Raw genomic sequence first — 14,622 nt, 5'->3', positions numbered from 1 at the left:
TCCAAAGCTATAATTTAAAAAAAGTCTTCTGAAGCTGCAGTCAGTGTAGAAGCTCATGCTGAGACCGAGTTATGTCAGTGCTCCCCTTCCCTGTGGAGCAGTTTCCCCCTGCTAGTTGATGAACAGTTGTTTTTTCTTTCCTTGGCAATGGTTTGAAATAGCAGTTGTTTGAAATAGGAGCTTGAAAACAAGGCTACATAATTTAATCTTGTTATGAAAAGGCTTTTAGAGCACAGTTTGTGAGTTCAGGAGTTCTGTAAATGTTCCTGTCACTTGTCTGGAATGTTAAGTATTGCAACAGTTACACATCACTCGCAGCAGCTACAGCTCTGAAGTTTTCTCCAAAGAAGGAGTAGAGAAATTGAGGTGTGTAATAGGCAATTCTGGCTCAAAGCTCTGGTCTTTCCTCTCTTCTGTTTGAGAGAAGCAGCAACAGCAAATGTGGCTTGAAAACAGTGGATGGATAGCATAACTTGAATGCAGAATTCCTATTTTTTAATTCCACAACTTGTAATGGAAAACTGTAAAGGCTCTTCAGAATTTTTAAGAGAGAAAGTAACAGAAAGGTCTTTCCTGTCTAAATGACTCCCTGCAGCTGTTGTTCCGGGAGCGCAGCCCTCTGTGCTCCATCTGTATTGCACTGCAATGCACAGTTGTGTATTTTCCTTGCAGCAGAAGAACAGAGCAGACACTGCCCACACTGGCATAGGGATCCAGCCCACCTGGAGTTCCATCCCGCCTGCAGCTGTGAGCAGATGCCTTAGGAAAAAACCCAACCCCAAAGTCTTCCCTCCCACCCTGACTGCTTTCCCACCCTACAATTAGTTTTGGCTCAGAGGGGTTTCTGAGCCCTTTGCACTCAGCTATTTAAGAGCCATTAGGAAATTTCTGTACCTTGTGCATGGCCAGTCTCCCTATCCCATCACACAATATACATTAAAAATGCAGGTCACTTTTTTAAATTTAGAACCTGGCTCTAAATTTGTTTGCTGGTCCTTAGTTTTAATATTGAAAGAGATGATTAACAGCCATTCCCAGTCTGCCTTCTCGATGCCATTCCAGATTTGATAGGCTCCCTGTGAGATATCTCATGGGAGCTATTATATACCTTTGATCTTATTTTTGCCCCTTGCTTGACCATTTTTAGATCTGTAAGAAAACTTTTTTTTGAGGTTGAGAGAAGAGCTGCACATAGCAATTAAAGTGTGGGTAGATGGGCAAAATATTGATTTGTTGAGTGTGATATTTGTGTTTTATGGTTCATTGTCTATTCCTTTCTTTAATAATTCCTGGAATTGCTTTGCTTTTTTTCTCTTCCTTATTCCAAGCACTGTACTGATAGTTTAATGAAGCTATGAATCAGAACACTGTAGTCTTGCTGAGCAATATTGATACACTGAGAGCACATTTATAGTTGAAGCTGAGGTTGCTTTTCCCCAAGAGATAGATGTGTTTGTGTTTACCGATATTTAATTTTATTTGCTGTTTCTATTGTCCAGTTAGTCTCATAAGAGTCTTTGTGATTCCATGGACTCTCCTGTTACCCTTGGTGTCTTAAATTACCTGCTAGCGCCAACAAACTTTCAAGTCACTAAAACTGATGTCTTGATCTTAAGCAATAAAAGAAATGCATTATTTGCTCTGGGCTTCTGGAATCCAGTGGTTTATATATCATGTTTTTGGAATTATTGAGCAAGAGACATTGTTGCAGAGTGCTCGTGCAGCTTGCAGGCTGAAAGTTATAAATGTAGAGAGATGTGTCTCTTTCTATATAGCTTATTTCATACTCCAGATAGGAGGCTTTTTGGTGTCTGTGCTGTCTTTTCTGCAGAGACTTGGGAAAGTTCTGTATCTGTGTTTTACAGGGGGTTGATGAGGCTGTATTTTATAATCTCTTCGCTTTTCTGCCTTTTGGGACTTTATAAGTGACCTGAAAACGTCATTCCCTAATTATTTGGGCAAAGTTGTCAGCCTAAATATATCAAACACAAAGAATTTGCACAGATAGAGAGTGAAAGTGTACTGACTGTATTGCTCTTAGACATGAGCAATTTCCCCTGTAACTTGGGTTATTGATTTTTCAAAAGTGCTCAGTATCCTCAGATTTGAAGGATCACTTGCTTCTACTTCTTGTGGTTTCTTAAAAGAAAATTCTAAGATTATTTATAATTTTCTTAATAATTTGCAATTTTTAGCAGGTAACACTGCTTAATGTCTCTTGATGCCTCGTATTTTCAACCAAGGGAAAAAAATACTTTTGTTGCTTGACCCTCTATTGTCTTCCAGGCACAGGAAACTATATTTTGTACTCTTGTAACTGAGCTTTACTTTTTTGACAGCAATATTAAATAATGGATGAGATTAAAATAATCACAGTAAGAAATCATACCCTCCCTGCCCTGCTTGAGTGCTCAGGGTTCTGAAGAGTAATGCTGAAAGCATTGTGTGTTGGCTGGGTGGATGTATCATATCAGTTTACAGTCAGGAGCAGAGCCATGCTATTGGGTAAAACAGTTTTAAATTATTATTTATGCAGTTGTGTTTGCAGCTGGTATAAAGTGCAGGACTGGTTTCACATGCCTCCACGGAGCAGGGAGAGCACACTCCTGAGCAAGGTTCTCCTGTTTCCTGTACTATGTGTGCTGTGGAAAGAGAGACAGCTGGGAAAGCATACAGGTTAGAGTGAATAGTTACATTTTAGTTCAGGAATGCAGTCTTTCTATCTGATATTTTGGCATTGTTTTGGCTTTTTTCCATTTTGATTAATTGATACTGTTTGTGCTATCATTAATCAAATATTTTCCAGTAATGTCTTGTGCCTGTTGATGAGTATTTTCTTTAGTAGTGGCTTTTTTTTTCTCCTTCCTTTTTTTTTTTTTTGAGGAGGGAAGAAGTGTATGTAAAGGGAAAGGAACTCTTCAGTAATTCCTTCTTTCTCCCTTGGGCAAAATATAAACTACAGTTTTATATGCAGTATTTTCTTTTTAAAACAATAGTGAAATAATATTTTAGTTCTCATTTGAATTTTTAGTGCTGTATGTTACTCTTCAGAAAGCTTTCTTTGGTTAGAGAGTGTTTCATTTCTTATTTTAAAATTAATTGTTGGGCAGAGACAAGATTATTGTTGTCCTAATACAGTTTCTACCTAAGGAATGTAGTGGTGTTCTTTAGAAGCATAAAGGTAGTCTTTATCTGCAATACCTGCCTTTTGAGAAACTGGATGAAGTAGGGCTTTTCCTACTCCCAGTCCAACAATATTGATGTCTTCTGTTTTCAGTGCTGAAACCCCGTCTTCTTTTTCCTTCCTGGAGAAGGCAGGAGGGGAGCAATTGGCACAATGAGGACACAAATTCACTTTAGGAGTCTTAGTGAGCAGCTGCTTTTAAAACCTGTAATGCTAATTGATGTCTTGTTCTTACTTTGTGTGACCCGTTTGTATATTTTTCTCAGTTTTTAAACTAAAATGACATAAACTTCTTTCATTAGGAAAGTAACTACTTAGAGCTTAGTTTCTCTGGAATTAAAACAGGCACAGTGGTACCTAAACCTTCTTGTCCTCTATGTATCTTTAAAGTTTCTGGAAAGGTGGGTCTACCTTTGAGTTTCAGTGAATCAAAAATAGTGGTCTTGCGTGTCAAATTTATGGTTATTTTAAAGTAATGCTGTGATGAAACATGAGGATTATACTTAGCTTACCTTGCTGAGCTTCGCTTGCTTCCATCACTGTGCTTTGTAGTTGCTGTTCTTGAAGCAAATACTGTGGCGTGTTTTCAGGAACACTTCTCATGGATGAGAAACATTTGAGTTCACAGGGTCTTGTCACTGCTGACCCCCTGAGATATACTGATAACAGTATAAATGGTTTGTTCTGTGAAAGTTAACATTAGCCTGCATTTCTTTCTGATGCCATCCATCCAGTGGGTTATGTTATTGTCTTACTTGCTGTAATAAACAGATCCAACTGTATTTACTGTGCATGCAAAGCTCATGTGTGCTGTGTCTGTCTTGGCAAGGTGTGTCAGGGCTGATGAATGTGCTCTGTAGACCTGAAAAATGTGCATTGCAAGTGGCCAGTGCTGGGTGTTTCCGTGCCAGCCAGAGCCACCGCTTTATTTACATTGCCAGGCAAGGTTGTCAGGCTTTGCCCAAATGTGTCATAGTCATATCACTGCCAGTGCCCTAACGCTCCTTGGAGCACTGGCCTTCTCACTCTGTGAGCTGTCAAAAAGTGATGGTTTTGATTGACTGGATTTATCGCAAGTGTATAGTTCTTCTTTGGGATAATTTTTTAAGTGCAGTGAGCTTCACTATAAAGTGTGCTCTGGAAATTCATTTGGTTATTCCTCAAGCGTGCTGTGGGCAATTAATTTTTATCTGTAGAACGTCAAAATAGCATTCAATAGTAAAGATGCCAGTTTTACTAAAGAACTCTATCCTCTTTAGTCTTTTCAGTTTCAGTTTTCAGTTGAATAAGATCAAAAGCACAAGTAAGTGTTTGACTCATAAACATGAAAAAGGCAAGAAATAGAAGTGTGGCAACTTATATGGTAACCAGTGTTACCATCTGCTTCTGGAATTTAGTAGGCAGTTGTACCACTTTATATTATGTGTGTATAGCAAACATATTACCTTCTTGGGGCATTTCTAGTTTGGGTTTTGGTTTTCTTAGGAGACTCTCACTTCAAATTATCTCTTAGTTATTTAGTCTTCTGTGAAGGCGTTCTGATTACTAGTAGGTGCATGGCAGGATTGGTGCATTTTTGACATCATGATGATGAAAATGTAACAGCAAACTAAGTTTTCTGTGTCTGTTCATGGCAGCTTTCAGAGCTAAAGGGAATCTGAAAGCTATAAACAAATATTTTCAGTGTCTTACGATGAAGCTTCATGTTGCTTCTGTTAACAGTACTTAGGGATCTGAGGAGGCAAAATTCCTGGAGTTTTACTGACTTTTATCAAAGTCAGAATTGAAATACGCTTGTGTGCAGCTGAGGTGGTGTTCAGAAGGAAGGAGTGTTTGTAAGGGTATGGTGTTAATTTTGTTAGCTGAAATTATTTAGTACTTCTGATCACTGTGTTGTTATGTCAAATATCTCAAGCACACAGTCATCAGTCTGCTTGTTGTGCCTTTGAAATGCTTCAGTTTTTAAGAGATGGAAATGACTAGATGTGTTTCATGTTTCTAATCAGCTGTGAGATACTGGGCTCAGCTACACCTGATCACTTACTTCCACCTGGAGTCTGTAAGACTGAAAGTGGAATGGAGATGTTGTCCTCTTAATCTTCCATCCCATGACATCTGACTCAAGTGTGATGAAGAAAACAGCTGCCAACTCTCACTCTTGCAGGAGGAGAACATCCTGATGTGTCTGGTCTTTCTCGTAGCCCATGCTTCAAGTCATGGCTGTTCTGTGGCTGTTCTCCTGTTAGCCTGTGCTTCCTTGGAATTAGCAGTTGTTGTGATACCTGCAGTTTTTGGGTCTGCTGTGGCTGCTCCTGGTTTGGATAAAGTCAGCTTTGTTTTCTGAACTTTCATCTATACTTGTGGGTGGAATGGCAGTGCTGGCAGTTCTCTGCTGTTGGAGACAGCAGGCTGGGCCAAGCTGCAGGAGTGTTCTCACTGTGGGCCATGGAACCCAGTGAGCTACTTCTGGTTTCTTCTTGGAGATAATCCTTGTAATCACATGACTTATGTTAAATTTTGTAAAATTCCATGTGTTTATTATTGTGAATTTTAATAATAAATGGTTTGAGGGAATCTGAATTTTTCAACTTCTTTGGATTTTTTGTGGAGTAAGTTTTTTCCTGCGGCTGCCGTTTTTCTCTCAGTACTGTAGTTACCGAGCTGGTGGTAATGTTTTCTCAAATCCAGTGTTGCTGGTAGTTAGGCTGTTGCCTGAATACTCCCACAATGTTTTCCTTCCCACAGTCAGAAATAAAGGACGTTGCTCCCTAATAAGCCTTTCTTTTGCTGGCTAACGAGTGAACTCAGCAACATGGGTCACTTATAAAATATCCTCTGTTCAATGCCATTTGTGGAACGAGAACTAAAAAAAAGATTATAATTTGGAGTGGAGCTCTAGGAAGTGCTTAGTCCTTAGCAAAAATCCCCTTTAAAAAAAGGCAAAAACCATTGGTCAGTCACATGCATTTTGTTTGGCTCTAATTTGTGGTCTTTTCTGCTCTTCTGGATTTCTGATCTTTAATAGAACATTATAAAAAAAGACATTGCTTTTCATCTGTGTTTTATATTTAAAGTCTCTTTCTTTCTGCTTGTAGATTTGTTTGTAAATGCATCATAAACAGACAGCCCAGAATGAAGAAAGCAAACAGGAGTGTTGGCTCAGTGCCCAAAGTGCCTGGAGTAAATAAAGCTCAAACAAGTGAAAAAGCCAAACCAGAAAACGGCTCCTCAGTGTCTGCAGTAACAAAACTCTCCAAAACCGGGACATCGGCATCTCTTTTGAAGGTAATAACCAGTAGAACATTCTGATTATTTGTATTTTTTACAATAAAGCTTTAAAAAGAGTAGAATTTCAAGGCTTGTCGGTAATGCAGCTTAGACTAGAGGTTGCATGGGTAGCTGGAGGGAATCTGGGTAGTTACAGAGCACTGGGCAGGGTGACAGGATCTTGTGTGTCATTCATGCTGTACTTCTCATACTGCAAGATGAGATGGAGAGCAATGTGCTGTGAAGGACTTGGCTGTTCTGCAAAAGGAGAAGAGTGGAAGTTGTGTTCTGACCAATGTTATTTGTGTGATGTTATGCTTGAATGGTGTCAGTGACTAATAGGATTTGATAAGAGTTATTTACTAATTCTGAAAAAAGAACTAATGAAGTATCTAACATCAGAACTTCTTTATATCAGTGATCCATGTCGGGTCAGTGCAGCTGAATTCTTCTGGCTGTTTTGGCCTTTGCTATGTGTTGAAGTAGTGCTTGAGCTGAATTTTCACAAGTTGGTTCTTGCTCCCAGAACAAGTTCAAAGGTAGAGGTTTTCTCTTACAGGGCAGTATAGGTAGGAGCATATGGTTTCCAACAAACACTCAGACATACTGAGGTGTGCTGGTGTGGAGTTTTCACCTGGGAGCAACCACATCTGGGTTGGATGGATGGAATGATCCTGCCTGGTCTGCCTCCTTTTCCTGGCATGGAGATGTGGCTGGATCCAGCTCCTTTTGCTCTCTGCAGCCCAGTGTGCAGTGCTGTGCTGCTGCTGCCCTGGAGCAAATGAACAGAGCAAGGAACAGGGTGTACAGCTGGGACCTGAACCACTGTCACTGACATACAGGAAGCCACGCAGGCCATTTAAGTAACTGGCAAATAAAGACCTAAAATTAAAGAAGTGTAAGGGTTGAGGTCTCTCTGTAATAGCTCAGTAGGATTACTGAAGTCAAAAGGTGTGTTCCATTTCTTTTCCTTTTCTTTTATGGAAGAATGGTTAATATTTTTGCTGATGAACTTGCAAGCCAGGTTTCAGGGAGGTTTTCTCCCAGTGCCCCTCCTTTCTTCCGTCACCCAATGCATCTTGCAGTTTTCTTAGCTTTAAATATTCTTTTGATGCTTGTTGACACTACTTACTTTATATTTCTAGAAACCTCTCAAAGCAACTAAAGTCCTTTGTAGTTTACTTATCAAGTTTCTTATGTCATACCTCTCAGGGAGATAAAGGAGGAGGATGATCTAACACTGAAAAATTTGACCCGGTATGCTTTCACAATTTTACTTATATTAGTAACACTTCTGGCTGTGTTTGGGTGTGGGATTGGAATTCATGACGACTTATGTTTGAGGCACAATGAAAGTTTTCTCTTGATTACTAAGGCTTATCTCAGGTTTATGTTACAGCCAGGCTTACTCATACAGTTTTACTAGTTATGGTGCTGTTGTGCCAACTGTGTGACTTAGTGATAGTGATGAATCTTCTTTGAGTGTTCTGTACTTATATAACAAAGTTAGTTGTTTGTGGGAGTTTTTTATTTACTGTTACTGACAAATCACGTAATTTACTGGCTTGAAAGAAGTATCAATAAAAGTTGCATTTTAAAATTTTTTTAGTATAATTTTATATTTGATACTGTTGATGAAACATTTGGCACATTGTTTTCCTCACAGAGGTTGTAAGGTATTCTCTTAGAGTTGATGAATTGGTGTGTGTTCTGAATTTCATTTAATGTTCTTTGACAAAAAACAAACACTGGCATTAAATAACTTCATTGCAATGCTTACTGATTTATTCAGTCCTTTGAGTTGGATATTGAATGAAAGGCCCCTATTAAAGAGTAGAAATACAATACTATAACAATCTTGGTTCAGTCAGAAATAATGTTGCAAAACTGAAAATTATTTTGTAATTATAGTATCCTCCTCATGATATAACTATAGGCCAGTGTTCAGCTTTGGGTGGGCTTCTTTAACTGCATTGTTCCATACATTTGTCCTTTTTTGTGGAGTTTTCAAGGTGTGTGGACAATGAGCACAGGAAGAAACTTTGAGACCCGCTCTTCAGTACAGCTGAGCCTGTCCCGGGGTTGGTTTGTCTGGCTGCTTCTGAATGTGCTCGGTCGGTTCCTTCTCTGTAGTTTTTGTCTCCCACTTTGCCCAGGACTTGTGTAAATGTTCAGGACCCCACACACATTATTATTATAGAAGTTTAACTGCCAGCCACTTTTAGTTTTTAATCTGTCAAAAAATACAAATAATGTGTTCTTATTTTTAAGATCATTATTTTTTGACTTCTTCAGCTAATGAGCTTGTGATCCTGCTAACACTTCCAACTGCAATTAGACAGCAGCTGTAGTTCAGACGAATTGCAAAATCCAGTGTCCCTGAAAAGCCAGGACTTGGAGACCAATATTTGAATATTAAAAATTAGAGTGTGTTTTCAGCATTCATGTGTCTAGGCTTCTATTCTGTTTGCAAAATGCAGTAACTTAATTACAGATTGTTGTGAAGTCTGATGTTTGAAAAACTCTAATGCAGCAACAGCAATCATCAAAGAACATCTGAGGTAGGAATAATTATATATATATAAAGGGATTTGAATGAGATGCAGTAAATAGGATGTACCTGTTGAGAAACTAAGATGAAATTAATTGTATAGGTCATTATTCAAGTTTTGTTGCACTGAAAGAAAGTTGTGAGAGGAAAACAGAATGTGAATTGTATAATTATAAAGTGGCTTTTTATACAGAAAATCAAAATAGGTCTGGATGAACATTTCTAATTATGATATTTTCTAATTTTTCATATTCTAATGTAGGAGTTTTAATGCCAAGCAAGATGGAACAGTTCTCAGTAAATGGGAAAAAGTTGTTTAATAAATATACACCATTGCTTTTGCTTCGATTAAAAAGATATGCTACAAAAATACTTTGATTTTAAAAGTTCTGAATGGTTGCCATTGTGGGCCATTAAGAAGAGAGCTGCTGGTTTGTAATTTTTCCAAAGCTTTGCTAAATAGTTTTCTTTGCCAAGAGTATAATGTTACAGCTTTGAGAAACTGTTTACTAATTGGCTTCAGTGGAGGCAGTGCCTTCCAACCTAGACCAGGAATAGTTTATGGGTAAGTCAGAAGAAGAATGGCTGTCTTAAATTCCTTTGTTCAGCAAGGACTGGAGATGACTAATGTCTGAAAGTGTGTATTTTACTTAGGTTTTTTTTTCTTCAAGCTGAGTCACATCTTGACCTATTTGGCTTGATAACATGTATTTGTACTGTAAGTGTCTAAAAGCTTAGTCTAATTTCCCCACTCTTTCAGCAGGGTAAAAATGCTGACAGCTCATAGTCTGTTTGAACTCTCCCGTTTGCAGGGGGGTGGGCAGATTCAGCAGCAAAGCAGAAAATCACTGTTCTGTGCCTTTTTGTAATACCATGGTTTAGGTAATAGTTCCACAGGGTTGTTTCCCTCCCCCTCTACCCCCATGCCCACAAAATCAGTTTCAATTAGGTACAAAATCTAATTAGATCACAGGACCAGGACTGTTGTACACCCGTAGTTTGTGCTCAGCCCATCCTCCCCACCTGACTTGGGTGGGCTTTATGGGTTTTGTAGCCCTCTGACATGATTGCTTTCCTATTTGTATTTCCATCGCCTATGCCTGTTTGCATGCCTGTGTGACACGGCAAATCAAGGAGCTGGTTTGACTTCTGGGATGAAGAAGCCCTTGGAAAAGCCTTGTTTGCACAGCAAACAACAATGGCATTTTCACAGCAGAAAAGCCAGCTTTAGATGCACACCAGACTAGATCCTTGGAGTGATGTGTTCTCTTCCAGCCTTCTATAAACCTTTTTAGAACGCTACACTACTTCTGACATGATTCAATAAAAGCATTCTTGTCCTAGAGGATTTTACCCTTACAAATAGATGTTTCTATCTGTAAATTTTCTATATTTCTATCAATTGCATGCAGAGCAAATATGTTCTCCTCCCAAGCTCCCTTCTGTTTTGCAGCTGCTCTTTGTAAATGGCACAGATCCCATCCCTGCTCTTTCCACAATGTTGTGATCAGTGTTCCTAGCTGTTCTGGAATTGGCACTTGCAAAAAGAGACTGTAGAGAATAGTGTGACATGCAACTATTTTTTAAATTAAGCAAGTGTACCTTTTTTCTTAATGTATAGAATTGTAATGTCTGGCATATAGTTTTTAATGTGAATATGTGTGGGAGCTGGAAGTTACAAACTTGCAGACGTGATGTAAAGCAAGTGGTTAAGTCCTAAGCACTACCTTTTAGCTGGGATGTTGGAGGAGAGTTCAAATGTGTTATCCAGCTGAATAATTTAGTCGCTCAAGGAATGCTGCTAGCACAGCTGTTTTCTTTTAATTTCTTTTTTTGCCCATATAATGGGAAAAATGTTGAGCGTATTTTGATTTTCACCATTTGAAATATTGCATTTTAAAGAGTATAAAGTCTGCCAATTAATGCTTAAGAGCTTAGTATTTCCAGAGTTTGCTTTATTCTGAAAGATGTGTTCTCTGTTTGGAAGAATTCTCTAGTTGTTGAGAATCCTGTGCTTGCTGCCTTGTCACCTTCCAGGCAGATTTTGTGGCTAACAGTAGTTTCAGGAACAATCATATGAGGTTAGACAAAAAGTTCATCAAACAAATACCCCATTTCTGAGAGTTCCTAGTAAAGAGCATGAAAGCAAAGCAAGGATATATGGTGAGGGTGGCTTTCCCCCTGCTTCTGTCCTAGTTTCTAGTGATTTGTAGTTTAGTATTTTGAGCTAGAAATTGTATTTTGCTAATGTTGGATTGATTTTTGTTCTTCTTTGATTTGATGTTTTTGTTGTGAATTTGTCCACCAGAAAACATTTGATCATATTCAATTGAAGGATATTATACTAACTTCCTGGTATTTGGTGGTTTAATTATCTAAGAATTGCTTTCACTTTGATGCATAAGCAAACTTTCAGTCAAAATTGAGAAGTTTTATGCTATGATGTGTTACTGTGCTTTAACTGATTTTTTTTTTTTTTTCCCTTCTCCTTGGTACTTGAAACATTAAGAATTTTTTGGGGAGGGAGAGAAGACTCAGTTTCAATGGTCACTCATATGTAAGGAGTTAAACTTCCATTTCAGTTTACCAACTCTGCACAGTGCAGTGCACTTACACTTTTCAACATTCTTGCATGTACTTTTTAAACTGAGGGAATCTTTAACAGTAGAAATGTTGGCTATGCAGACTTCTGGGCCAGCTGCCTTAAAGCTGCTTCTTCCCTTTCTTTCAGACTAAGAGTAATGATGACCTCTTAGCAGGGATGGCTGGTGGTGGTGGAGTGACAATGACCAATGGTGTCAAGACCAAGAAGAACACTTGTGTATCAACAGCATCTCCAGCTCCAGGGACAACCATGAACAGTCTGGAAAACAAACCCAAAACTATTGCAGGTAAACGGATATATTGATTCTGAAAGGTGGAAGTTGGGGAGCTTTTTATTTTCATTTAATATATTGAGGATCCAGGCTGCCTATTGAAGTGCTCAGTAACACCATGGTCAAATCACACACCTTCTGAACTCTTTTCCTGTTTTTAATAATGTAATTGGTTCTTTGGAGGGTGTTCCTTTTAATTTTTTTCAGTACTGACTATGCAACTATTATATAAAATGAAATAATAGAATTAATTTAGAGAATTGCAGATTTTTCTAAAATTGTCTGTTTAAAAAATCCATGACATAAGCACTAAATCTCTAAGATGGCTTGTTATAGTGAACATTTTGAACATTTTGTATTGCTTTATAGAAATAAAGTAAGAGGGCTTTCAGAAGCTGTTCAGAAAAGTGAAATCATTTAGTGTGTTATCGATATGGGTTGAAATAGGTCTTGCTTTCCGTTGCTGTGTTTTGGATTCAGTAACGCTTGCAAAGCTGTAAAGCATCTGGAAATAAAGTAATAATAATCTATCCTCATTTTTATGCAATGAGATGAAAATACAGAAAATAGAAAATGCTGAATGTTGGGTTAGTGTTTACTTTCAATGTTTTCTATGAAGTGTATTTACCAGTGTGATTCAGAAAATCAACCACTGTGTTGCTGATACCAGGCACACAGCCTTCTGTGACAGATACTGTATTTTAAATTCATGTTCCTAACTTTCAAAAAACATACAGGTACAAGTTCTACAACGAAGCGTAGCATTTCATCTGGAAATAAAGAGTCAAGCTCTTCTAGAGAGAGAATCCGGGATCGTTCTCGTTTGAGCCAGAGCAAGAAGCTGCCTCTGGCGGGCCAGGGGCCCAGTGACACGGTGCTGGCAAAGCGCTCCCGCAGCCGCACCAATCCGGAATCTGATATCCGGATGAGCAAGTCCAAGTCAGACAATCAGATCAGTGACAAAGCTGCACTGGAAGCAAAGGTGAACGATCTTCTGACATTAGCAAAAACTAAAGATGTGGAAATCTTGCATCTGAGAAATGAATTAAGGGACATGCGTGCTCAGCTGGGACTCAACGAAGATCATCTCGAGGGGGATGAAAAATCTGAAGAGAAAGAAGCCGTTGTTGTCCATCAGCCAACTGATGTAGAGTCTACACTGCTCCAGTTACAGGAGCAAAACACTGCCATCCGAGAAGAGCTCAACCAGCTGAAGAATGAGAATCGAATGTTAAAAGACAGACTAAATGCTTTGGGCTTTTCTTTGGAACAAAGGCTAGACAACTCTGAAAAGCTCTTTGGCTATCAGTCTTTGAGTCCAGAGATTACAGCTGGCAACCACAGCGACGGTGGGGGCACTCTGACATCTTCAGTGGAAGGTTCTGCTCCTGGATCAATGGAAGACTTATTAAGTCAGGATGAAAACACTCTCATGGACAACCAACACAGTAACTCCATGGATAATTTAGACAGTGAGTGCAGTGAAGTTTATCAGCCACTGACATCAAGCGATGATGCCTTAGATGCTCCATCATCTTCAGAATCTGAAGGAGTACCAAGCATAGAAAGATCTAGGAAGGGAAGCAGTGGCAATGCCAGTGAAGTATCCGTAGCTTGTCTGACAGAACGGATACATCAGATGGAAGAGAATCAACACAGTACAGCTGAAGAGCTCCAAGCCACGCTGCAAGAGCTTGCAGATTTGCAACAAATAACACAAGAGCTGAACAGTGAGAATGAAAGACTTGGAGAGGAAAAAGTAATCCTGATGGAGTCTTTGTGTCAGCAAAGTGACAAGTTGGAACACTTCAGCCGTCAGATCGAGTATTTCCGGTCCCTTTTGGATGAACACCATATTTCCTATGTAATTGATGAAGACATGAAGAGTGGGCGCTACATGGAGTTGGAGCAGCGTTACATGGAGCTGGCAGAGAACGCTCGCTTCGAGCGGGAGCAGCTGCTGGGGGTTCAGCAGCACTTGAGCAACACTTTGAAGATGGCAGAACAAGACAACAAGGAAGCTCAAGAAATGATAGGGGCATTAAAAGAACGGAATCACCACATGGAACGGATTATTGAGTCAGAGCAGAAAAGCAAAACAGCTCTGGCTTCTACCTTAGAGGAGTACAAAGCCACAGTAGCCAGTGACCAGATTGAGATGAACAGGCTGAAAGCTCAGCTAGAGCATGAAAAGCAGAAAGTGGCTGAGTTGTATTCTATACACAACTCTGGAGATAAATCAGATATACAAGATCTTCTGGAGAGTGTCAGGCTGGATAAGGAAAAAGCAGAGACCTTGGCCAGTGGTCTGCAAGAAGAGCTGGCACACACCCGCAATGATGCCAATCGACTGCAAGATGCCCTTGCTAAGGTAGTGCTTAAAACACTTGTTGCATTCTAACATCCCATGTACATGATGACCTATTGGCCTCTGTAGTTCTTTTAGAAGTAAAAGATTAATTGTGAGGTTCATTGGATTACAGTAATGTTAGGACTGGTTACTTTCTCTTTTGTTATGAAAAGGATGGCAGTATTTGAAAAAATTATATGGATACGTTGAGCTACAGGGTAACTGTTGTGTTACTTTTTAAAAATATTTAAACTCCACAAATTATTTCAATGGCCAAACTTAAACAGTATTTAAGATACTGTACTAATGTAGTGCTTAAATTGCACACCTTCTGCAAGACTGATTAGGTTTTGGATGAACATGTTTACTTCCAGTTCTGATTCAAATATTTCTA

General features: G+C 39.1%; 1 protein-coding gene across 2 annotated transcripts in view; it reads left to right on the top strand.

Annotated features, from left to right (window-relative positions):
• SPECC1L (sperm antigen with calponin homology and coiled-coil domains 1 like) overlaps positions 1–14,622 on the top strand; it is a 63,541-nt gene that overhangs the window by 7,513 nt on the left and 41,406 nt on the right. Inside the window, exons 1-4 of one of the 2 annotated variants that reach the window (XM_042015127.1) lie at positions 2,585–2,676; positions 6,280–6,469; positions 11,734–11,893; positions 12,616–14,249. In XM_042015127.1, coding sequence (XP_041871061.1) covers positions 2,636–2,676; positions 6,280–6,469; positions 11,734–11,893; positions 12,616–14,249 — 2,025 coding nt within the window. In that variant the 5' untranslated portion in view covers positions 2,585–2,635. Of the gene's footprint in view, positions 1–2,584; positions 2,677–6,279; positions 6,470–11,733; positions 11,894–12,615; positions 14,250–14,622 lie in introns of those variants that run through there. The other variant, XM_042015128.1, reaches the window with a different exon arrangement.

The sequence above is a fragment of the Corvus kubaryi genome, unplaced genomic scaffold (genome assembly GCF_017639235.1).
Source record: "Corvus kubaryi isolate FWS band 111438036 unplaced genomic scaffold, C.kubaryi_AGA036_p1.0 split3-37173, whole genome shotgun sequence".
Classification (NCBI taxonomy): domain Eukaryota; kingdom Metazoa; phylum Chordata; class Aves; order Passeriformes; family Corvidae; genus Corvus; species Corvus kubaryi.
Note: the sequence above shows the minus strand (reverse complement) of the source record. Positions and strands in the feature narration are given on the sequence as shown.